At 53.5% G+C, this 24553-nt stretch overlaps 9 protein-coding genes across 9 annotated transcripts; 4 read left to right on the top strand and 5 right to left on the bottom strand.

Annotated features, from left to right (window-relative positions):
- Window positions 1-10: 10 nt before the first annotated feature.
- On the bottom strand, window positions 11-904 carry J4E84_002830 (uncharacterized protein; the record flags this gene model as incomplete). The annotated part of the gene is made up of 1 exon (XM_049385449.1): window positions 11-904. The coding sequence occupies one exon, from the start codon at window positions 902-904 to the stop codon at window positions 11-13; it is 894 nt and encodes a 297-aa protein (XP_049247472.1).
- Window positions 905-2584: 1680 nt separating this feature from the next.
- LYS5 (holo-[acyl-carrier-protein] synthase) lies at window positions 2585-3849 on the bottom strand (the record flags this gene model as incomplete). The annotated part of the gene is made up of 3 exons (XM_049385448.1): window positions 2585-3289; window positions 3337-3739; window positions 3791-3849. The coding sequence occupies 3 exons, from the start codon at window positions 3847-3849 to the stop codon at window positions 2585-2587; spliced, it is 1167 nt and encodes a 388-aa protein (XP_049247471.1).
- Window positions 3850-4408: 559 nt separating this feature from the next.
- On the top strand, window positions 4409-6948 carry J4E84_002828 (uncharacterized protein; the record flags this gene model as incomplete). Its single annotated transcript, XM_049385447.1, has 2 exons — window positions 4409-5631; window positions 5682-6948. The coding sequence occupies 2 exons, from the start codon at window positions 4409-4411 to the stop codon at window positions 6946-6948; spliced, it is 2490 nt and encodes an 829-aa protein (XP_049247470.1).
- A 1173-nt stretch (window positions 6949-8121) lies between these two features.
- Window positions 8122-9667, top strand: J4E84_002827 (uncharacterized protein; the record flags this gene model as incomplete). Its single annotated transcript, XM_049385446.1, has 2 exons — window positions 8122-8629; window positions 8682-9667. 2 exons carry the CDS (start codon window positions 8122-8124, stop codon window positions 9665-9667), a joined length of 1494 nt encoding a protein of 497 aa, XP_049247469.1.
- A 641-nt stretch (window positions 9668-10308) lies between these two features.
- On the top strand, window positions 10309-11083 carry J4E84_002826 (uncharacterized protein; the record flags this gene model as incomplete). The annotated part of the gene is made up of 3 exons (XM_049385445.1): window positions 10309-10363; window positions 10416-10742; window positions 10800-11083. The coding sequence occupies 3 exons, from the start codon at window positions 10309-10311 to the stop codon at window positions 11081-11083; spliced, it is 666 nt and encodes a 221-aa protein (XP_049247468.1).
- Window positions 11084-11493: 410 nt separating this feature from the next.
- Window positions 11494-12811, bottom strand: J4E84_002825 (uncharacterized protein; the record flags this gene model as incomplete). The annotated part of the gene is made up of 3 exons (XM_049385444.1): window positions 11494-12112; window positions 12318-12578; window positions 12759-12811. 3 exons carry the CDS (start codon window positions 12809-12811, stop codon window positions 11494-11496), a joined length of 933 nt encoding a protein of 310 aa, XP_049247467.1.
- A 1559-nt stretch (window positions 12812-14370) lies between these two features.
- J4E84_002824 (uncharacterized protein) lies at window positions 14371-15682 on the bottom strand (the record flags this gene model as incomplete). The annotated part of the gene is made up of 2 exons (XM_049385443.1): window positions 14371-15030; window positions 15080-15682. 2 exons carry the CDS (start codon window positions 15680-15682, stop codon window positions 14371-14373), a joined length of 1263 nt encoding a protein of 420 aa, XP_049247466.1.
- A 3191-nt stretch (window positions 15683-18873) lies between these two features.
- J4E84_002823 (uncharacterized protein) lies at window positions 18874-20179 on the top strand (the record flags this gene model as incomplete). Its single annotated transcript, XM_049385442.1, has 3 exons — window positions 18874-18962; window positions 19019-19567; window positions 19615-20179. The coding sequence occupies 3 exons, from the start codon at window positions 18874-18876 to the stop codon at window positions 20177-20179; spliced, it is 1203 nt and encodes a 400-aa protein (XP_049247465.1).
- A 1237-nt stretch (window positions 20180-21416) lies between these two features.
- On the bottom strand, window positions 21417-23710 carry J4E84_002822 (uncharacterized protein; the record flags this gene model as incomplete). The annotated part of the gene is made up of 5 exons (XM_049385441.1): window positions 21417-21626; window positions 21677-23011; window positions 23260-23362; window positions 23413-23510; window positions 23561-23710. The coding sequence occupies 5 exons, from the start codon at window positions 23708-23710 to the stop codon at window positions 21417-21419; spliced, it is 1896 nt and encodes a 631-aa protein (XP_049247464.1).
- Window positions 23711-24553: the final 843 nt, after the last annotated feature.

Here is a 24553-nt window from a genome sequence, read left to right as displayed (position 1 = left end):
TATGTGCCTGTCATGATTCGGTGCGGTCATCTCCTTCGTTTCCGCTGATATAACCCTGGTCCACCATATGTCTCACGATATCGTATGTCGCGACTCCAAAGTTGCTGGTCCTGCTCAAGATAGTGCTCGGGTTGATGTACTTGTAGTACTCATGCATAGCGAATCCATGCAGCATGTATGTCGAAGAAAAGTCCATTTCCCACTGCGCACGCCTTCGTCTATTTGCAATGGCGTTGTCGTACAGCTCCATTGGGTCGGTAGAGTTGATGAGCTGGGGAACAGGCGATGGATTGCCTTCGTTGGGTTTGAAGAGAGGGTCAGTGCTCTCTTTAAACCAGTGTGTGGGGGCAAAAGCGGTGCGGTCAAGTATCAGGACTTCGTTCGGGATTGGGACGAGACGCTCGGCGATCCTGGTCATGCTCTGTAGATTTGCTTCCCATCTACCGTCGAAGCCGGCATGTTGCTCGCGCACGACGATTCGCGCCATTGTGCTGTTTGGCTTGGTCAAGAAGACACCGTTGTTGATGGTGCCGTTGATGCCACCGCCTTCACGGGCGCCGCCATAATGCCGGCCGCCGATAAAAGCAAAGCCAGCATTGAGCAGGGGCGTTAGAGGTCGCAGAGGTACAACATCCCAGTCCATATAGATCCCGCCAATTTTCGCGATCGCCTCCCAGCGGATGAAGTCTGACTTGTGCTGGATGGCGGAGATTTCTTGATCCTGGTTCTGGCCGGCAAAGTTGGGCACATCTACTCGGTTCCAGGTGGTGATGTTTGCGAAGGTGTTGATGACTGCCTTGGTCCACCGGTCACCGTGCTCGCTGGCATTCCTAATCTCGGAGTCGTTGAAGTCGGTATGCATGTAGATCTGCGTCGGTTCAATGTACATGACTGCGGCGCACATGGTAAGGAAGCTTGAAAACGGAAATCTCAGGGTTGATGTTGCGTCTTTTTTTATCTGCACATAATGTACGATGCTGGGTATGGGGTCATGCATGGACGCCTCGCTAGACTTGAGTATCCCATACTGCCTCGCCTTCTCCAGGGGATGAGTAGATATTGAGAGGACAGCGAGAGCGACGATGATGCAGGATGCCGTTATGATTGCGAGACGGGTGCGAGAGCGTGTTGCGGACACCTGGCCGACAGGCATGTATCGATGCATGGACTCTGGCGGTTTTAGGAAGCCGAAGGAGGAGCGAAGCTGATTCCACATAGTAATAAAGCGAGCGCGTATCTTGCTACTGAGGTTAAACGATGGAGATACTGGGAAAGACCAGGTTGGTGTAGGTAACGTGGATGGATGAGATGACAGGTCGATGTTTGAAGATGAGGTAAGACGGTGTTATAAGTCGTTCCTTTGGTGGCTTGATTAGGGCCGAGTCAATCTGACATGCCGCAACGCCTAGACGGGTGTTTAGGTTTAATTTTTTTTTAGGTTCCAAAAGGTGTTGGTGTAGTCAGACTGATGTTTCAAAATAGGAAATAAGCAGCCGCCCTCGAATTATTGGTCGCAAAACTCGAAAAAAAGAGACGGGTGTTTGAAAAACCATTCGGCTGTGCATCCCGCGATGGCAGTTCATGTTCATGCCGTGGTAGTCGGCTCTTCTAGCATGACCGCGAGGGAAGGCGCTGTACACTTAAAGTTGTCGTCGTGATCGACCCAGTCTACATGCAAGCCACTCTCATGCAATTGTATTGGTGGTTAGGTATCGTTCGGAATGAGATAAGAGGTTCGTCACGTCTGACGTCGGGGAAAATGCAGACATTCTGGGCAGCGGTGAGAGCGCTTCTGACACAGTTGGCCGCGCGAACATTACACGCGGTCTGCGGCGCATTGCAAGCACTCACACGAACGTTGAAGAGGTGACTTGCCATTATTTCGCTCTTTGCGCGCCGCCATTTGTCGATAGAGTGTGTCTCGGCGTGAGAAGCACGTTGTTGAAGAGGGCCGTCCCGGTCTTACTCGCGTGTTGATCCTCATATGACGCGTCAGGCTGTCTTACTTGCCAAGGCTCCGATCAAACAGAGCCATCGTGGGTAATCGACGAAGACATACTTTCACAAAGACGACATGAACTATAAAACATGGTACAAGGCTTCTCAGATAACTCGAGTAGTGTGATTAATGTGCCCCCAGGTGCATGATGCATGGATCGCATTGGCGCTGCGAAGGCGGGAAACTAGCGCACCCAGCTACAATAATGACATCAATCAGACATCCTCTACGGCGATTCTTACTACAGAAGACGGTGTGTTCTTATACGCATTTATTCTTTGCGGTGAGCCAATTTCAGTGATGGCTCGGATTTCATTGTCTCTGCTGACAGGTGGAGGCTCGTAGGAAGGTCTGTATACCATATGACCGATCCATTGAGTAGAAACAGCCTCGTCGTAGTCCTTGTAACAGAGTTGACAAGACCTCGAGGAATGTAAGTTCCATTAGCACAGTGGGCATCAATGAAGTGACAGGGCCAGTTGCAATGCTGTTGGCCTTGCCATGCATATGGTGATTCATTTCTACTCTTCATTTCGTAACTTCATATCAGCATATCAGCATTGAGAATGCTACACGCGAGAAGTCCTATACTTCCTTCTTGGGGACACCGCCTGGTAGCGTCTGGACCTTCTCCTGGAACAGCTTCTCTGCGCCTTGCCATACTGGTGTAGATGCTCGGTCCTTGAGGGCCATGAGGCTGGGCAGCAAAGCATTGCTGAACGCCTCTGATGACTCGCGGGGTAGCGCAGACGGCAGGTGGTCGATGGAGATGACGGACAACCTCGGGCCGTCACCCTCAACAGGGACCTCGACTGTGGGCTTGTCGAAAGTGGTGTTGATGTCGTAGATGGGAATGGGGTTATGTGGGTTGGTGGTGTCGCATGAGACATCGCAGACGACACTGAGTCTGCGGCCTGGTGACTGGAGGCTCTCCTTGTTGACAAAGGGTGGGATGGGCTTGGAGAGGTAGATGCAGTTGACGAAGATGTCCGACTCGACGATCTCGGGGTAGGGGCCGTCGCGCTCCTTGGTCTCAGCCAGATCCCACTTCTTGATCTCTGGGCAGCCAATCTTCTCCAGCAGGTCGACAGCACCGGAGCCACATCGTCCGAGGGCACCCAGTACCAGACTGGTGGGCTTGTGACCAGCAACCTTCTCACCAGCGGCAACATCTTCCTTGAGCTGGGCGATCAGCTCGCTCTCGTTGTTGTAGTACCCCCGTCCTTCGGTGAAGGTTTCTAGGCCGGGAAGAGGCTCGCCTTTTGGGTGGGTGAGCTGCCACGCCCAGGTCTAGCAGCTGTCAGTATGGCGGCATTGTAGTAGTCGGCTCAACTAACCTTGATGGCCAGGGCGGCGCCGACGAAACCCGCGTGGTAGCCAAAGGCCGCAACGCGCCTGCCCGATTCATCCTGCAGGAACTCGAGGTCGTACAGGGTGCCTCCACCGCGGGGGAACCTAGCGAGAACGTTCTCCCAGCCGCCCTGCTGCTTGTAGCAATGCGCAAAGTGTACGAAGGTGTGCTCGAGCGGGAACTTGTCTTCGGGTAGCTCCTTCAGTCCGATGATGATGCGGTCGTCCTTGGGCGCATTCTTGTATGCGCCTTCCTCGATGAGGGTCGCGCCTGCCTGCTCAAACTCCTCGTCCTTGAAGATGCGGGCGTAGTTGGGGTCCTTGGGCGAGCGCTCGACGACGACGGGGTAGCCAGCATCGAGCAGCTTCTTGGTGGTGGTGGGAGTGAGGCTGGGTACATTCTTAGTCAAGTATATACATAGATTGGTCTAGTGTACTCACCACGAACGGTGCTCAAGAGGTTTGGCCTCTGCGCGGGCGTGTAGTGTAGGGAACGACATGGTGTGTGGTAGATGACTGGACGTCTTCGGATGTTCAAAAAGAGTGATCAATTCAATGCTGTCTCTAAATGTGCTCTACTTATGAGGTATCGGATCTCGGAGTGTGGGGAATAGTCGGCGCGGACTGAAGCCCACGATGACTCCATGGCCTTTTTCGCCGGGACTCCAAATTCGAGCTCCGAGAACGGCGCTACTGCAGGGCTGCACCGTTGGCCCATAGAGACGTGCGATGACATAGCCACAGCCGCGACGTGAGGCTTGAGACATATCTGACCAGTAGTGGGGCGGCGGTCTGGATGACATTGCAGCGCCTCGCACGTGCATTGCTCGACGGCCGGCGGCGCTGGACTGAGCAAGCTAGGTGGGATCCTCTGCCGGCGTGGAAAATACGCTGCACCACGACGTCCATGCTTTTCCCTCGTCTGTTCTGCCTCGGGAGCGCTATGGTTGCTGCTGCGAAAAGCTGCTCGCACTCGCGTCGCCGTCCATAGTACGGCTATTACCTCGCCTCCGATTCGCTGGTGCTTGCACCTCGATATCACTATCACTATCGCGCAGCATGGCTTCACATTCGCGCGACTCTTCCAATGCCAGTGCCCGGCACGCACACGCGCCTTCGACGCCCAGCCAGCTCCGCCAGGCTCATGCGCCCTCGGACAGGTCCAGCTCGCCCGAGGAAACCATGCGTCCCCGCCGCTATCACGACGACGACGAGCCCCAGCCGTCGAGCAGCGCCGCGCCCCACGACCTCGAGTTCTCCACCGACGGCATCCACCCGGCGACGGATGCGACGTCAGTACACTCAACCCATGAGGAAGTCGCTTCCCCCGGCGGCATCATCGAGATCGACCTCGAGCCCACGGTGCGCACGCGCCTGCTGAACCAGCAGGACTGGGGCACCTTCAACCGGGCCGAGGGAAGGCCGGCGGCACATCGCAACTATGGCAGCTTCGCGGGCAGCATCCACTCGGAGCAGAGCTTCGGCGGCACCTTTCCTGGCATCCGCGAGACGGCAGAGGGCGATGCGCCCGACGAGGCACACGCTCTCCTGGGCGACGCCTTTGCAGACGGCGTGCTGAACAAGGGGAACGGGCAGAAGATGAGCACGACGCGCTGGCTCGCTGAGCGCCATGGCATCAAGGACAAGCGCATGATGTACCTCAAGTACTACATCCCCGTCCTCAACTGGACGCAGCAGTACAAGTGGCGCTACTTCAAGGGCGACCTCATCGCAGCCATCACCATGGCCTCGTTCTACATCCCCATGGCCCTCTCCTATGCCTCCAACCTCGCCCACCTGCCGCCTGTTCACGGTCTCTACAGCTTCGCCCTGAACCCTCTCATATACGCTGTGCTGGGCACCTGTCCGCAGATGATTGTCGGTCCCGAGGCGCCTGGCTCGCTGCTCATCGGCGAGATCGTGCGTGAGAACATCAAGAAGGGTACTACCGGCGACAACGACGGTAGACGTAATGCCGAGATCGCTGGCATCGTGACATGCATGGCTGGTGCCTTTATCCTGATTGCAGGCTTCTTCCGACTCGGTTTCCTTGACAATGTGCTTAGCCGGCCCTTTTTGCGAGGCTTTATCAGCGCCATCGGTGTAGTCATCTTTGTAGACCAGCTCATTCCCCAGATGGGGCTCGCACGACTGGCTGCTGATCAAGTATCCCACGGCAGCTGCTTGGACAAAGTCGTCTTTCTCTTTCGCAATGTTGGACGCGCCCATGGACTCACATGTGCCATGTCCTTCACTGCCTTTTTCATCATCATGTTCTTTCGGTATGCTGCGAGACACCATCTTCATGCTATACTCACTAACAAACACGTAGAGAGTTCAAGAAGCGACTGCAACCACGATACCCTAATGTCGCCTACATCCCTGACCGATTTGTCGTTGTCGTGCTATCTGCCGTGCTTACCTGGAGATACCGCCTTGACCAACAAGGCCTCGCCGTCCTTGGAGAGGTCAACTCCAGCGCCAAACTGTTCACCGTTCACTTCCCTTTCGAAACCTCGCATCTCAAGTATGTGTCTGACGCCATCAACACGGCCTTGATTATTGCTATGTTGGGCTTCTTCGAGTCTTCCGTTGCCGCCAAGTCGCTGGGCAGCGGTGATCACACCAAGGATGGCGTCCAGATGCCATTAAGCGCGAACCGCGAGCTCATCGCTCTGGGGACTGCAAACATCACTGGTGGACTGTTCATGGCGCTTCCAGCTTTCGGTGGCTACGGTCGCTCCAAGGTCAATGCATCCACCGGTGGTTTGACGCCAATGAGTTCAGTCTTGTTGTCCCTCATCACTATCCTGTGTACCGTCTTCATGCTGCCGTATTTCTACTACCTACCCAAAGGCGTTCTCTGCGCCATGGTCTCAGTCGTAGCATACTCGCTCGTTGAGGAGGCACCACACGATGTCAAGTTCTTCCTCAAAATCCGTGGCTGGTCAGAGTTGATCCTCATGGGCCTCATCTTCTTCATCACCATCGTGTGGGACCTGAAGCGTGGTATTGGGGTTGGTATCGGTCTCTCCATCCTGCGTTTGATCCGTCATTCAGTTCGCCCCCGCATTCAAATCCTGGGCCGTGTGCCTGGAACCACCAACCAATTCTCCAATGCGGAGCATCATCCTGGTGATGTCGAGTTCATTGAAGGGTGTTTGATCGTCAAGATTCCCGAGCCTTTGACCTTCGCCAACACAGGCAACCTGAAGACCCGTCTGCGTCGCCTGGAAGACCATGGCACGGAAAAAGCGCATCCTGCCCTACCACGCGTTCGCCGTGCAGAACACAACAAGAACGTCATCTTTGATGTGCACGGCGTCACGTCGCTCGACGGCGCCGGCGCCCAGGTCCTGGCTGAGATTGTAGAGTCCTACAGGAAGCGGGATGTCAGAGTCTTCTTCTGCAGGGTGCCGCAAGAGTCCAGCCCCGTCTACCAGCTGTTCGACAAGAGCGGTATTATCGAAATGTGTGGTGGTCCAAGACACTTTGTCCAGAGTGTTGAGGAGGCGCTTCGCATGACCGAATTGGAGCGACTCACCGAAGAGTGGGCAAGCTCTGCTGAGAGCTCCCGGGCTGTCTCCAGCAGAGCTTGAGTCAGCTCAACGACGCATGTCACTTCTTTGCCTATAGACGACGAACAAGAGTACGTGAGCATTGCATTTGGGAATTGGCGTATATGAGCGTTTCGCTGCGATTAGACTTCCTGTATCCTCCTTTTAGCTTTGGGCTACGAACTTCAGTCTCGGTATCAATATGAAAAGCATGATTATCCGATTCCCCGTGCAAGAACCTCTGATTGTCTCGTGGCCTGCCAGGCGTCCAGCAACTTTGCCGAGCGACGACCCGATCGCGAACTTCGGAGCTAGATCTGTCTCCAGGCCACCAGCTGCGTACGATGTCCTGCAACCATTGTCGGCCCCAACGCCTATATCTTGGTTCCCGTTTCCATTCACGTTTGAGACGATGCAATCGCTACATGCGCTCTTGTGCAGGACTGCGTCAACCTCGCAGTCATAACGAATGCTGTCGTGACTAAGAATCGAGAATGTGGTGTCCTGAGATCCCCAGATGCGGGGATAAGCCATGGACGCGCCACCCTTGGGACAGCACCGCGTCTTCACTCCACTTTGGAACATCCTTACGACCCAACGCCGGTACGCATTATGAGCTAGAACCAGCTCACGAAACCAAATTCCACAACCAGCATCAACAATCGGTGTCGTATCAAGTGCGAGCCCGCAGCCTTGACTGGTCTCCTACAGTCCGCGGATGTCTGAGTGCAGCGCGTTCAGACTGTTGGCGTCCAAGCCTTTGACGTCGACCAAGCTTTTCGGCGTCTTTCAACAAAGCTTCGCTGTGCCGTCTTTTCCAAGCCAAGCGACGCTTATCACCTCTTGACCACTCTTAGCACGCAGTAGGCCCTGTCGTGTGCTGCATCCCATGTCGCATGCTAGCCAACTCTGGTCTATCGTGCCGCTCTCCGCGGGGGTGCCATTGGATGGCAGGTCAACATGCGGGGTTGCGGGGACGTCATGAGGATGTCGAAGATGCATGGTCGGGTCGCACTGGTTATCTGTTGTATCGTTTCCGGAAGGTCCAACGATGATCGCGTGCATGTCTAGTGGGATTAAAGAAAGCGTCGCGCCCGCGGTGTCTTATAAGCTCTTGTAAGCTCAACAGTCTGTCGATTTCGTTCGGAGAAAGAAGACTGCACTTCCCCTCACGCTTCGCGTTCTGAAGTTGCCGCGGGTTGTCCTCAATTCACAATGGCGGACGAGAAATACGAAGCTACCGAGCAGCGCGAGTTCGCGCCACCGGCCGCAAAGATGTCGGCTGGTCGCTACATCGCAACGCGCATCCCCACCCTCAAGCCTGCCCACGACAAGGTCGCCAACCCCATCGCGCTGCTGCGTATGCTGAATCTCCAGCAATGGCTCTTCTTCCTCGTCGCTTTTGTCGCCTGGACCTGGGACGCGTTCGACTTCTTCACCGTTTCCCTCACCGTGGAAGATCTTGCCGAAACCTTTGGTAAAACCAAGGCGGATATCACATGGGGTATTACATTGGTCCTCATGCTGCGAAGTGTAGGTAGTATCATCTTTGGCCTGGCGGCTGATAGGTATGGGAGGAAGTGGCCTTTCATCATCAACAACCTACTCTTCATTGTGTTGGAATTGGGCACGGGATTCTGCTCTACCTACAATGAGTTTTTGGGAGTAAGGGCTTTGTTCGGTATAGCCATGGGTGGATTGTACGGAAACGCTGCTGCTACTGGTGAGTATCCCTTCTCATTCCTAAATCGTTCAGATAGCTGACATTATTGCAGCTCTCGAGGACTGCCCTGAGCAGGCCCGTGGTATCATCTCCGGTATGCTACAACAGGGCTATGCATTCGGGTACCTACTAGCCACCGTCTTTGCACGCGCGTTCGTCAACACCGTCGGTCACGAATGGCGACCGCTGTTCTGGTTTGGTGCAGGCCCACCAGTTCTGTTCATCATCTTCCGTCTCTGCCTCCCAGAAACGAACGCTTACCTCGAGCGTAAGCGGATACGCGAAGAACAACCCAACGCAGCCAAGGTCTTTGCTCAGGAAGGCAAGGTTGCGTTGAAGCGCCATTGGCTTTTGCTGGTGTATCTTGTCTTGCTCATGGCGGGCTTCAACTTCATGTCGCACGGAAGCCAGGACCTCTATCCGACTATGCTGAGTAACCAGTACAACTTCTCCTCCAACCAGGTCACAGTCACACAAGTCGTCGCCAACCTTGGCGCCATGACCGGTGGTACCGTAGTCGGTTATTGTTCATCCATTTTCGGTCGCCGTATCAGCATCATCGTCATGTGCGTTATCGGCGGCGCTCTACTCTATCCATACACGTTCGTCTCCACCAACGCTGTCATTGCTGCAGCCTTCTTCCAACAGTTCTGCGTCCAGGGCGCGTGGGGTGTCATCCCAATCCATCTTATGGAACTCTCACCAGGATCATTCCGCACTTTTGTCGTCGGTACATCTTATCAACTCGGAAACCTTGCTTCTTCTGCCTCATCGACTATCGAAGCGACTATTGGCGAGAGGTTTCCACTTCCACCGAAAGGCAAGACAACCCGTTACAAGTACGGGCTGGTGATCTGCATTTTCATGGGATGCGTGTATGCATACGTTATTCTTCTCACAGCCTTGGGACCAGAGTATCGAGGTAGAAGCTTTGATGTGGCTGCTGACGAGGATATGAATGTTGTGACTGGTGCAGATGATGGCAAGTACGGTGCGAGACACGATAGTGAGGACGCGGAGGCGAGGGAGCGTGTGTAGAAGTCGCGTTCCGAGAGACGCTTACCGTCTAGCTGTTCGTAGTCTTTCTTATAGAGCAAGAATAGTACATGATGCTTCTAGACTGTATCTCCAGCATGCAAATGTTAATTCTCACTGTGAGCGTTAGCGATGTCCGACATCCGGAGTTGGCAACCGCCTTGTCTTTGAGGCTGTGTCTACCCGATGTGGAGAGACAGGCCATAAATCTGTACTCGTGTGATCGCATCTCGTAAATTGTATATTGCCTGATCCATGGCGTTGACGTAGGCAATTTAGACATTTCAAGCAAGCTCGGTGCTGCCATTGGCCACAATTAAAATCGGCAGCGGCATCCGTCGCTAGCGTTGTACGACTGGTAGCCGCCTCGCACACCAAATAGATTGTCTTCATCACTCGTAATCTATGCAACACTCACATCGTCTTGTACACCTTCGCTTACAGCCAATTCGCGCTCAAGGTTCGGGTCTTTCGCGATGGGTACGGCTCTTTCGACCTTATTGCCGGTGGGTGTCTCGTAACGAACGAGCCAGCCCGGGGCAAGAGACAGAGTATATATGACGCTCGGGAGATGTTGATATGCCGGCACCAACTGCATATTCATTGCATCTCATCTCCAAGTTCAGCCAAAGATCCTCGCCAAGATGAAGTCCTCTGTTGTTTTGCTAGCAGCTACTGCGTCTGTCGCCAGCGCTCACTGTACGTCCCGTTGCACCGCTCGCCTTCCGAACATGCAAGCTGACCTCTCAAGACACTCTCCCAAGCATCAACGGTGCCGCAGCCTGGACTAGTGTCCGTCAAGCCAAGAACTGGCAAGACAATGGATTCGTCGGCAACGTGCAAAGCAACGACATCCGCTGCAACCAACTCAAAGCAGGAACAGCGACCACCACTGTTGCTGCTGGCTCGAACGTAAAGGTCAGCGTCAACCCGAACGCTTACCACCCGGGTCCCTTCCAGTCGTACCTTGCCAAGGTGCCAGAGGGCGCAGACATCAACACCTGGGACCCTACCGGCGCGGTTTGGTTCCGTATCTACGCCGAACAGCCCAAGTTCGGTTCCCAGTTGACCTGGCTGAGTATGTTTCCCCTAACGCTTTCGTTCTGCTGGCATATACTAACATCTTTTCGCGCAGGCGCTGCCACCTACGACATCAAGATCCCCCAGTGCATTGCACCTGGAAAATACCTGATGCGCAACGAGCACATCGCCATCCACACTGCTCAGAGCGTAGGCGGAGCCCAGTTCTACCTGTCTTGCGCACAGCTTGAGGTTACTGGCGGCGGCAGCAAGGCGCCATCGAACCTCGTCGCGTTCCCTGGCGCGTACAAGGCTACCGACCCGGGTATCCAGATCAACATCAACTACCCTATTCCTACAAGCTACACCAACCCTGGTCCGCCTACATTCACTTGCTAGATGCAAAGGGTTTGCGATAGGGGCATATATGCTTGCGTGAAGCAAGCGTGAAGGCTACGTCGATGTAGATGTAAATAGGTGTTTCATAGACAAGATCAGTCAGCGAATACTACGACGTGCATAGAGTTCACCCTTTGATGAACCAAGGAAACTTTCACCTTGGCAAAATCGCTTACACAAATGAGATATTGATGTATCAACTTCTGTCTTTTCGTTCTCAATACCCTGGATATTAACCACGAAGATCAATTTACCACTGAAGTAACAAACTCGTAGGTACCTCCTAGCATGACACCAACCGACTGCTCATCTCCGAATCCGATCGAGCGTCTCGCTTACACCGGTACCTCCAAAACCAACCATAAAGCTGATCTACGCTCCATCCGAGAGGCCAAAACTTCCCATCCTCCTCAAATAGCGTGATAGCGCTCAGAAAGCTTCTCAGCATCATACATCTTCGCAGTCGCCCTCTCCATTTCATCCGCGACATACTTCCAAAAGTTGCGCTCACACTTCGCCACCGCATCCATGAGCTGCTCCGTCATCTGCGGCGTCTCCAAGTCATTCTCGTGTACCTCTGAGGGAACGGCATGGCGCAAGTTGTCCTTGAGCTCCGTCGCGTTGTTGAAGTCCTTGATGCGCTTCTTGCCCGCCTTGCTAAGCACACCTGTTCCTTCGGCGTTGGAGTACTGGTTTGGGTTGCGCAGGTGCATGTAGTCCTTGGGGTCGAAGCCGATTTCGCCGACAGAGGTGGCGATGCGGGGGGCGTTGCGGACGAAGCGGCTGTAGACTGCGGCGTCGGTGAAGGTTGCTGGTTCGCCTTTGTTTAGGCGCTCTTGGTTGAGGTGGCTGGCGATCTCGCTCCAGAGGAGTTTTTGATCTTGGCGGAGGGTCTTGATAAGGATGTTTTCGGGGTCCTCTTCGACGCTGGGACGGGTGCTTGTCTTCTTGTTCTGAGGCATGAGTACGGAGATGTTGTTCTCGACCTCTGCCTTGGTGGCTTTTGCGCGCTTCAGTCCGTCCATGACGCTATGTTTGTATAGACCTTGGGTTCTCGAACGATTGAGAAATGTAATTCCTTGGGCAGGAAAGGCGTGGTCAGAAGCTTCTCCGTCTTCTGGTTCAAACAATGGAGATTCCGCTCGATTACTGATTGGCGCGACTGAGGGATGGAGCGATTGGGAAGAAGGATATTGATAGTTGCCTGAGAAGTATAAGTACTAATCAGTATAACTGTGTCTGACTAGACTCACTTGGGCTCTCGGTGGCGGTGCTCAGGTGAGAGAGTGGGCCACTGGCGCTCGTGATCTTACTGCCCCGTGCAGTCTTGATCGTTCCTTTCTTCACTCCGTCCTTTCTGAATCGCTTCTTACCGCTGCGGAACATCGTGTCTTCCCCAGCAGCGTCAAAGAAGAACACATCATTTCCCCTCTCTTCGCCCGAGAAGCCGATGTCCGGTACAATGACTTGGTCATCTTCAGCCAAATCGCTCGCGCTTGTCGGAGATGTTAATAGCCTAATAACAAGAGCTTGTTGGCCTCAGTTCTAAAAGACTTCATTACGTTCACTGCTATGATCAACGCAGGGGGCTGCAATGAACCATCAGACAGCAACAATGGTCGTAATCATAGGCGCTGCCGGCGACGATAGCCTGAACACCTTCAGAGCAACTTACTGATTATCATCGTCGACAAAGTCCATGTCGTGTCCGAAACCTACAACAGACATACTTGCGTTTTTTCGTACGGTGTAGACTACGGGAGACAGAGGGGGGGAAACCGATAGGCCTAATGTACTTGGTACCGTACAATGGGCCTAGGAGAGTTCCCTGGTGTATACTGGATGTAATGCTATGTAGCCTAAGGCACGTACCTCGCGGGTCGCAAACGGTGACCGAAAAATGCCTGGGACGTGAAGGGCTCCCAGTGGATATGGCCCTGATCATCACGCCATGCGGTAGCGCGGTCTCGCACTGTGATGCAATCACAAGCCAAGCGAGTGTGGTCAATGATAGGTCAGAAGAAGAGCAGACTTGGAAAAGAATTACTAAGTCTTGTGTGCAAACGCTTAGCGTTTGCAATCAGGATCGTGTTAGTGAGTCTAGATGTAGATTCTGGATGGCGACTCAACATATTGCGAAAGTGCCGTTATGCGAAAACAGCCTATGAGGCCTCTTCGCGATTTGTCAAGGTGAGTAGAGTGAGGATCTACATGTCACGAAAGATCAGAAGATAGCTTATTGAGTATGTGCCATGTTTACGAACCACACTATCAAGATCAGTTGAGTACCTTCCTACTTATGTATCGCGGAGAAGACTAAAGCTTCGGCCCTGTTCAACCCGCCTTGCGCCGTGTCGGCTGGTAATCCCGTGCTTCTCGTCTCATGAGTGTCTTTTGACTGCTTACGAGGAAGTAGGGATCGAAGGAGAGACTTGGTAGATGCCATCGTTGACCCTGACTTCGTTGATTCGGTGTCCGATTGCGATTGTTTGCCGGATTCAGCTCGATCGGTTGTTGACATGGTCTGTAAATTTTCGTGGAAGAGCTTGCTTTGGGTGTATAGATGAGCTTTGGATGAGTGGTAGCAGTCCGTATGTGGACGCCTGCTTGCTGTTAAGTAGATATGTAGGGGCGCTTGCTTGGTCTCACACATCTCGCTTCGTCGCTTACAGTTACACGCGACTTGTCATATAGAATCAGAACAATCATGAATCCATCGTTGAGACGATATCGTATACAGTACAGATACATGGTCTGCGAAAGTCGATCTGCGAGCTCTTATCAGCAAGTCGACCAGAAGGCGGGTTTGCGCGCACCACAGTCTCGGCGAGTAAGCGAAGAGACAGACAGCTCTACAGCCGGAGGGCGCAATGATGGTTGTCACTGCAAAGATCCATGACTGGAAGACCGTGAAGCGAGGAGCAAGGTTGAGCTAGGTCTGTGTCTGGTGTTGACGTAGTAATGACGAAAGGGGTCTAGTGCTTTCCGTATTGGCCGCACGCGGGAGTTTGTCAATCATCACACGTCATGCGCGCACGCGTGTCCGGACCCCAACACGCGCACTGGTAGAGCTCACGGTCACCATCTTCATGCCCGATCATACGATTACGATCTTGGTGATGATCTCGGCAGATCTGGTTCACACAATCGCGCGCCCGCCAACACATCGTCGCGACTTTGACAAACGCACAATAATTCACCGCCATCACATGTCAACACATTTGTGGAATCGTTACTCAACGGAAGAGCTCATTCTTATATTTACAGCTAACTTGAGAGCTCACTACCTACGCATTCCAACGGCGCATGGTGGAGTTTGAACCAGCGAATGTGGATCCAATCTCACCCCACTTGATCTGGCTGAAGGTGACCGTGGGTGCCTTCTCAATCTGTTGGATCGCCTTAGGGAAGCCTTCAGTCGCATTGCATGGTCCAGATCCGGACTCTGAGCCATCAAGCCACTGCATGGCACCGCTCTCATCCCACCAGATGCTCAGCGCGAGAACCATACCACGGGCCAGAGCGTCACCCATGCCCTTGTGGCCACCAAGCTTGCTGTACATCTCAGCGCCAGGTTGAGCACTGCAGAACTCCTGGTCCATGATGATCTCCTTCCTGGCGTTCTCAATGACGACGCCGTCCTGGACGTACTTGCGGACAATGGCTTGGAGAACGCCGTCCTTGGCAGGGAACTGGGTGATGACGGTGAAAGGCTTTGTGGTGTCGACTTTGAGGCCAGTACCGTAGTAGTCGGGAGAGCTTCGATGCTTGTAGGGGTTATCTCCGCATCCGTTCTTGTCGCACAATCCAGCTTTGCCGCACTCGTCGCCTGTGCAGCCAAAGAGACCGTCGGTACTGCAGGTGTGAGGTGCGATCTGGTTGGAGCGAGCGTTTGCCTCCCAGATATCCATTTCGTTGCAGCAAACACCCTGACCCTTGACATTTCCCTGGAACGAGTAAGCATGAGTACTGAGGGAGAAGACAGATTGTACTTACTACACCGTTGATCCATGGTGTAACGAAGCACTGAGCATCACAGTATCCCGTGCCATAGGAGGCGCCACCTGGGTTCAGTTGAGAACGTCCACCATCAGCCTCCATCTCGCTGAGGTAAAGGGCGCCGTTCATGCCGCATGGCAGCTTCGATACGTCGACGTCGAAAGCCAGCTCGTTACCGGTCAGTTGAAGCATCTCGTAGTTCTCCTCGTCCTCGGCCAAGAGGTAGACCCTAGGGCTAGCTTGGCCGCCACTGGGGTTGAACATGTCCAGACGAAGCTCGCCTCCGGTAGTGTAGACGCCCATTGTGGAGTAGTCTTCGATGCCTTCCATGATGCAGTTCTTCGCACATGTTTCCTCATCCGGGCACGCAACCGGGTCGGCTGCACTACCCCAGTTTCCACAGCCGAGTGTAGAGTTGCCCTTTTGATGGATGTAATGGGAAGCCGAGTCGACGACAATAGCTGTGCTCTGCTCTTTGCATCCTCCCGCTTTGGTGCACTTCCAAGTGTTGAGCTTGGGGTGCACTTCTGGCGTCGATCCTGGTGTTTGGGCAGTGGCAAGACCCAGAAGGGTAGCCGCGATGAGGGTGTAAGGAGCCATTGTATAACGATTGACTAGGCGTGAACTTGAAAGGCGCAGTTGCAGAATATGCAGAGGAGCGAACTGCGGAGCTCTTTATAGCTCCGTTGACGACCAGATGAAGCCGCGGGCTCTCCCTGTACTAATGGACTGCATGCATGTATCAATTTCAAGATATTGCAGGATATAAGAGCCGCAATGTCTTGGAGCCTGCATTTAGTAAACATCGTCAATGGACCTGGCGGCTGTTGCTGCCATTGGCCGCAAGCTCTGCCTCGGTCCTATTATCAATGTCGCATTTGTTTCGAACCCTCGCCGCAAGATCTTGACAGCGCAGGACGGTCCGGAAGAACATGCAGAGAACCTTCGACAATCTATTTAGGAGATTGCTATTTGCTCAAATATATTGCACTTGATCACGGGGCCCCAGATGGAGGTTTCACGCGGGGCATTTACCCGGTGTTTGCTCGGCGCAAAGAGAGCTTGACTTATACAAGCAGGTGCCCGCCCCTTTGCCGTGCTTCTCACAACCAAAAGCCCACCGGGAGCCCGGTTTTGAGTCCGCAGTTGTAGTAGGTCAACACAAGCGTCGAACAAAAGCAATGTGCGGCGGCAAGAAAGAACCAGGTTCCCGGGTGAGCAGTCCGACACTCCTAGCATCCGACGCGATGAGACTCCCTCTCGCTGCAATGTGTCATTTCAATGCGCATCTTTTCGCGTGCGCTCGTCGCAGTAAGTTCCAAGTACCAAGTGCTCGGCTCACGCTTCTTCTGTTCTGCCTCGCGTTGTGCAGAACCGATCAATGGCTATGGCTATACTTCTCCGGCACCACCTTCCATCGGTCTTCTTCTACGATCATCTTCTACTTCTAGTACTCGTCGCACGGCTCCTGAACATAGTCAGTCTTTACATTCATTGAGGAACGTCTGGGTTCCGTCGTCCACGACGATCAGTTTATTGCTGGCCTTGCCGCAGCCACGGAGCAACGAATGACTCGGTCGCGGCTGCTCACTCATCTTCGTCGATCTGATGTTTCGTGAGCCCGAAACATCCCTACGGGACCTTGAGCAGCCTTCACCCCACTCTTGCCATGGCAGCTATCGTGGCAGCTGTCATGGCTTCTATGAGGCACACCATACCCAGCTCTTTCACTACTCCTACGACATCGGTCAGATTCTTCCGATTCTCTTCGAAAGTGGATTCACAAGACAACGGCTGTCAATGCGTCTGGCTAACAGCGCATTCAAACGGAGCTTTCGTCCCGCCTGGGTCGACGTAAGCCTGGAGTCTGCTCGAGGTGAGTGGAATAAAACGTGAGGGCGCCCATCAATCTCCTCTCGAACCAGCACCTCGGCAGTGATCGGATATGAGCGACGTCCGGAAGTCGGGTAGGAAGTTGGGGTATGTTTGGCTGCCAACTTTTGACAAGCAGATATTGTCGCGGAGTCTAGCCCAGATGTGTGGCTGTCGTTGCCCTGTTAGGCCAGTCCCGCTATCGGGATTTTAGTCATGTGGGTCGCCACTACTGGTGAAACTCCCAAGGAGCAGCCCTGCGCCGTAGTAGCACCGACGGAAGCTCTAACACCCTTTGCGTTGCCATTTCCGCATGCTATATCCAGGCACCTTAGCTAAGGCCCCTAGTTCTCCGCATTTGCGAACGTTGACGGCATTGCCGTCCCGGTATCGATTGCACGCCACCAGCTCTAGATTGACCAACAGGATTGGTTAGCGAAACCCCATAGGCGCGACGCGAACGTCGAGCAAGAAAGCAAAGTCACGAACATTGCTTGTGACAAAAGCAGTCTTTGGAGCATTTGAGTACTCCATCTAGTACATCCCCCAGGAACGGTCTCACTTCGGTCGTATTGGCCTAGTGCAGAAGCCGTGAACTGATCCGGCCTTCTTGTTTTTCGAACCTGGACAAGGAACGCTGGAATATCATACGCTCGCGACACAGATCAGGCATTCCATTCTGCAAAATCTACGAGTCGTTTGTAAGCCATGTGGCAAGGTTGGGTAGATAAAAACTCAGCACCACGCGCCACAGTGTGAATTTTCTTCGTTTTTCGTAGGCTGTCGCAACTCGCTTGGGTTAGCCAGCCAATGACAGCGTACACCTCAGTCTGCGCACACCATCAGCCATCATAAGGACAAAACCTGGAATTTGGAATGAATTCAGCAATCATGAGGACGAAAGCCACCCTCAAGCTGAAGACCACTACCGGGGAGCGGGGAACGTTCGTAGGGCACAAAGATGGTGGTTCGGTACGGCACGGAGGCGCTACCTACCCTATCCTCCGTCCTCATAGAGTTTGCTCCCAACGTCTGGTTTGGACGGGGCCGGATAGCACCCTCAGGAAGCCCTCACAGGTACGAACGCGCAATCGCGCACAAAGCTGCGGCAGGGACGGCCAGAGAGCTGTCAGACTCTTATGGAACGGCTCCTGAACCCTGGAGACCCGCTCAGAACCGGCACTTCGATGCCTGTACATATTGTAAGGCCTTTGCTCTTTCAAGCCAAAAGCAGTTTGACATGCAGTATGATCGCCCTATCTCCTTTCGCCCGTTCAGGCAAAGTGGGCTTCTTCGGAGTTCCTTCCTCGCCATGGGATTGTGCACCTCGACGCGGTGACGTCCACGCTTGCATGATTCCGTGCACACATTTGACTCGCTAAATGCTCCTCCCGACTCAAGCTCCCGCTGCACGCCTCACCATTGGAACCTCCAGATTGACAAAAGCAACCAGAGGCTTTCATCAGTGGGGATTTAGTAGAAGGCTAGATACAGATCCGTTTGCTTTTGGCGCCCGAATGGCCTCATTGTATGGCCGAGCAAACGACTCGCACTCCCCTTTCTCGCGTGGCAACGCTTAGCGAAGCACGTTGCCGATCTTCCTGCCTCGCCATAATGGATCTGCCCCACAATGAACCTGGCTCGAACAGTAACCTGCGTCGACTACCGTCGCAAGGATACCCAGAGCAGCGTCGGTGGTCTTGCTAACAGTATTCTAGCGTTCACAATGCCAGGAGACACACGGCTCGGAGAAAGTGTTGAGACGTCTGTTCGCGCGATCAGCGACGAGGGGGAGGCCGAACTTGTCGAAATACAATATGCTGCAAGATCGTACTCGAATCGCGGTTTTCCAGACTCATCAATCCTCTCCCTCGCCTACATAACCTTATTTTGACGATTCTCCCGACACACCACCGAGTATGGAGGACCGAAGTGGTTCGGTGCTGGCTATAGCCCTCACCTTCTTGATCTTAACATATATCACCGTTGGGCTTCGTTGCTATGTCAGGTAAGATCCACTTGTTATCTTCATTTTTCTTGGAGGCGTCGCTGATAAGAATGTAGGATCTTCATGGTGAAGGGATTCGGCATTGACGACTACTGCATGGTCGTCACACTTTTCTTTTTCACCGGTTATCTCGTGTCTCAAATCGGCGGTGCGCTCCACGGAACAGGTGTTCGCCGCGAGAAACTCACCGACGAACAAGCGCAAACGGCCCTAAACTTCTGGTTCTTCTGCGAAATATTCTACACATTATCGACATGCATGCTCAAGATCGCCGTCGGGTTCTTCTTGCTGCGGATCACCGTCGTGCAGATGCACATCTGGCTCATCCGGTTCATTATGGTAGTTTCTGCCATCGTGGGAGTCGCATACACATCGGTCGTCATCTTCCAGTGCAAGCCGGTCTCGTTCTGGTGGGACCTGGACCCTAATCACCATGGCACTTGCTTGTCAGCGACACTAGTCATGAACTTCACGTTCGTGGTTTCTGGACTCAACGCGTTTGCGGACTGGATGTTTGCGATTCTCCCGGTCCTGATCGTCAAGGATCTCCACATGAAGAAACGCATGAAAGTCATAGTCGCTTCAGTCATTGCTCTTGCCGCAGTGTAAGTGTTTCGCGAGCCGCATAATAATGTCTCTAACAAATCGATAGTGGTTCGACAGCAACGATCATCCGTCTCCCGTACACGACCTCATTGAAGGGATACAAGGGCGACTTCCTCTACCGAACAACCGATTTTGCGATCTGGAGCACAGTAGAGGTGGGATTGGGCATAACAGCTGGTTCTATTGCGACACTGAGGCCTCTCATGAAGCAGGCTCTCGAGATCACTCGCTCGGCCTCAGCTTTACCCTGGAGTAAGCCTTCGCTGAACTCCGGCCCGCTGCAGTCGGGAACCCAACTGGGCACGCTCAAGCCTTCGATAAAGAAGTCGATCACAATCACTACCTCCAGGGCACGGAGAGAGAGCGCCAGCTCTGACGAGGAGATAATACTGGGCAGAAGCCAGCCATCGGAAGCATGGCAGCAGCAACAGGGACTGCCTGGCTACGTTACGTCCACCGTTCTAGATGAACGTGAGAAGCGACAAATATCAGAGAAGAGTCGCCAACATAAGACAGAACGTGAAAGAAGAGGCAGTCCTGGAGGGGCCAGCGACTCCACTCTCGACAGCAAATCGACTGGAAAGGCCGCAAAGGTCCATGAGCGTTTTTGATTAGAAGTTTCCATTTGAAGCACTGCACGATACCCCATAGTAATAGAATTCTGCATCAATACACATGTCTCCGCATCTATGCCCCCATGCTACCCAACAGCGCTGGTACTACGTTCAATGTTCAAACACCGGCACGTTCATTAAAACATGTACATTTGTGCATCCAACCTGACTATCCACTCTCGGTCTAGATAGACTTCTGCCCGGTAACCACCGGCACCTAACACCTCACTTTCAAAGCCGACAACCGAAATTCATCGCGAGGAGACCCATCAGGTGCTAGCGCAAAAGCCAGAACGAGCTCACCCCGACTTTGACCAATTCCAGCCTCCACGATATCTTCCACTGCCTGCCCGCGCGGATCATATAGATCATCTAGATCACATTCTTAACCCCCTTCGCCGCTCACCGCTCCTGGCCCATCTCACCTCCCCTTTCATCCCCATCCCGCTTTCGTGCCATGCCCAGTAACGATCCACGCTGACCGTCGATCACCTAGCCTTGTCTTCCGCTGTATCGGCAACACGGAATAGGCGATCAACACCGTTCATGCAAATAAAGTTGCTGTCGAAAAACGCTCCAGCGCGATTGATTAGTCGATCCAGGAGGTCGGGGCATCAAGGGAATGTCTGATTCCGAACTTTCACATTGTCTGTGATTGCGATGGAAGTACCCGTGGTGGTGAGCCTCAAGACTGGGCTGAACGACGATTGTATGTATATCGCGTGAGTCTAGCTAATTACTTGAGCACAGAGCTATCGCGATCATCCCGCATATCGAGGTACAACTCCGATAATCAGCCCGAACCGAGGTAGTCAAGTCAAAGGTGCTTGATCTGCTACGTTCAGCTATGCATCTGAGCGGTGATTGTATAGCTGACATCTTGCTTACAAACGTCACGGGTCCTTCCGCACAACGGCGCGTGAAACGGGCTAGCAAACTGCTGGCCTGGCAAAGGTCCGACTACACGATGACCGCGGCAGAAACTGCAGCAACCGACCATAAGCACTTGAACCCATAATCACGGCCTTTGTTCCTGAAACAGATGCTCTGTCTGCCCAGGCATGTACATAGTCAATCCGCATCGCCCCACACCGGAGTCTCTTCTTGTTCATGTCTCTCACCAGTGCCAACCTCCCTGACCTCTTCTTGCATTGATCTCAAATTCCCAATTATATTACATTATCAGGTATATCGATGCTGCCGCCGCAGCTACCTAACCTATATTTACACGCAACTACCACAATATATCCGAAAACGCAGTCCTGAGCACCTCGGTCCTCGTCTTCTGCATCTCCGGTGCAATGCCGACGAGATCCAAGATATCAAGACACTTCCGTGCATCTTCCTTCGCTTCCTTGAGCAAGGGGTCTGCTGAAGGAGGCAAGCCGTTGTGACTGGGTGAAAGCGGTTGCGCTTGTTGACCGAGGATGCGTGCCATGAGGAGCTAAGATACATGTCAGTAACCTGGTAATCATACACAAAGATTGCACTTACCGCTTCCTCAAACGCGCGATGTTGAAACACCCACCATACGCTGGCATCGATTCTGAGATACTCCCAGAAATGGAAGAAAGACTGCAATGCCATTCTAGCTGCGTCCAGCGCACCTTTGACGTCGCATGGTACACCCTCGGCCACGTTCTCATCCGCCTGTATGGCCATGACGCAATGCCAGAAGTTGCTTCGGAAGAACAAGTTCTGTCGTAAACCGCGTGGGTTTGTCTCTGCCATACTACGTATAGTGGCTTCGTCAGATGCCGTAAGATCTGCTGGAAAGCTCTTGTGCAGCGCAAAGTATTCGTTTACCAGCTCGGCCTTATGCGATATTGAGGTTGTCAAGGGCGTTGCCAACGAACGTGGGATACAGACAGTGCGGGATACAAGATTGGCCATGTGCCACATCGAGCGGATGTATCTTCGATCTGACAGCTCGTAGGAAGGATAGAGATCGTGGTTCGAGGCGATGTTGCTGATGCTCATGGGATTGATGACGGGATCCGTTGTGCCATTGTTCGATGCACCGTTTGGGATGTATTCATCAAGGTCATCGCTCAGGGATTCTGGCTGTATGTCTGAGAAAACACTGGTTGGTGGGAGTTTTAGTAGAACGGTAAGGAACGTGTCCTGAAAATATATGGCTTGCCAGAGCTTCCGCCGTTGCTGCTTGTCACTCAGTGAGCACCGAGGCGCAATGATGTCGGGGTCGCGATGTAACCCCATGGCGTACGCTTGCCGTACTAGAACTCCGCCAAAAGCCCATGCATCAGAGGCATGGTTGTCGTTCATCAAAAAGTATCCTATCAGAACCATGGCCTGCAACGTTCTGACTGAAGCTCGACTGAGGTACGAAGATATTCGCAACGCCTGCTGAGCAGCTGATATGTAGAACTCGGCAATCTTGGCTCGCTCGGCATTATCAGTGGTACGGATGAACTGCGTACCCATAGCGTACACAACAAAATGAAGAGCAACCAGCACGGGATCTGCTGCATGTTTCTCCTCTAATGGCAGTGACCAGAAACGTTGGTAATCGGCATAGAAGTTCCTGCGATGTACCATAGGGTACACTGGGTCGACAGCGTCAAAGTACTTGTCTACCAAAATGTCTGCCTGCTCTTTAGCTGGCAGCACGCCGACAACCTCAGCGAGACCGCCGCGACTCGTCCAGTAATTGGCAAAGGGGTGCTCAGAACCCAGACCAAAGAATAGCGCAGGCGTGTGGTTAGAGTACGGTATATTTGATAACAAGAATGGCGAGGACCCTGATGATGACAAGGACACGCTACGATATTGTGCTCTGACTGGCGTTGGTGGTACCTGGATGTGGGCCTGTCAAACGAGTCAGAGAACCGCTAGAACGATGCTTTTCACGACATTGTCATTGATGGTGAAGTATTGCCAAAGACAGGTAAGGAGTATTCGGCAGCCACGAAACTCGTCAGGTCTTGATCCAACGAGTTCGGCCGATTCCTCAAAGCCCCACAATCGCGAATAGCCACCGGCGCCCGAAAGGTTGGGCCGACATGCGTTCGCAGGAGGTTCGCAATGATATGACAGGAACAAGGGGTGTGTATTACCTGAACGGGTGGCTTGCCATGTGGGTGCGGGTCGCTGCCAAGGTGCAACGAAGGCCTCGCGCTCGTTTTTCTGGAGCGTCCCGCAGTGCGACCGGCGCCAACCCTGTGCAAAGGCTCAGCAGATGCGCGTCCAGGGATGCCATGGGAACTTACTTGTCCGAAGAGTTCGCGATCAGGTTGGCGATGTCAGAGTATTTGCATGTTGATTGTCGCTTGATGCAGGCCAAGCAATGAGGACGAGTTCGGTCACACTGCGTCGGTTCAGTCTCGGGCAGCCATTGCGCCAGCGCGCTGCACTCACTTTGGTCTTGCGCTCGACACACTCCTCGCAGCTCAGCGTCGGCTTGTTGCGCTTTTGCTTCTTCTTTGGTGGCGCATCGCCGTGGGTGCCTGTCGCGCTGGTGGTGGACGGATCCGGACTCGTCGAGGGCTGCGTGCCTTCGTCATCCATTGTGCAGCGCGTGCGGCGATCGGGCTGCGCGTGAGCTTGGTCCGAGTGCTTGACAGCGACGGGCAAATGCTCAGATGCAAGCGGCAGCAGTGGGCACAACGTTGGCGGGAATAAAAGTGAGGGTTGAAGTATTTCCGCGCTGGAGCTGACGCGCCCCAGAAAAGGCCACCGAGGTTGCGTGGGGACGCTGTGGAGTTGATACCAGCCACTGCTGCTTGGCACGATTGAGACGGGGCCTAGAACTCACCACTAGAGACGACGTCAGTTGGCCTAGGTGCGCGTCAATTTAGGCTATGGATCATCCTGCGCGGAGATGCGATAGCTAGCTATGACCGCAGGTGATGCAGGCGCGTGTAGACAGGTGGGATGTCATCTCCAGATCTGAACAGCTCCAAAACAACACCACATATAAACTGAGATGACAACCCTGCATACTTTGGTTGAAAAGGCACATAAATCGCGCTGTTGATATCATGCCCCACTAGTCGCAGTGCATGCCTAGCTGACGTCGAAGATTGAAGGCGTCCAGCGTCGGCTTTTGCGCTATTCCCGAAGCGCCGGCAGTACTAAATCTACCGGCCAGGAACGCTCATGACAGCGTCATGACATTTGTCAGCCACGCCTGCGCCTTCCACAGCTACTGCACCGCAAGACCCTGATGCCACTTTGGAAAGAGCTACGTGTATCAGAAGCAACTGCGAACGAGGCGTGCAGACTCGTCATAAACCTTTCACGCCATACGATCACAACCTTTGCATGAACCTCGAAGAACTAATCGACGTTGCAATATTATACTTGAGAGGAGACGTATAAACAAAAGGAATTACCCGCTCAATGACCTGC

Source organism: Alternaria hordeiaustralica (genome assembly GCF_023758085.1).
Source record: "Alternaria hordeiaustralica strain BMP 2776 chromosome Unknown scaffold_3, whole genome shotgun sequence".
Taxonomy (NCBI): domain Eukaryota; kingdom Fungi; phylum Ascomycota; class Dothideomycetes; order Pleosporales; family Pleosporaceae; genus Alternaria; species Alternaria hordeiaustralica.
Note: the sequence above shows the minus strand (reverse complement) of the source record. Positions and strands in the feature narration are given on the sequence as shown.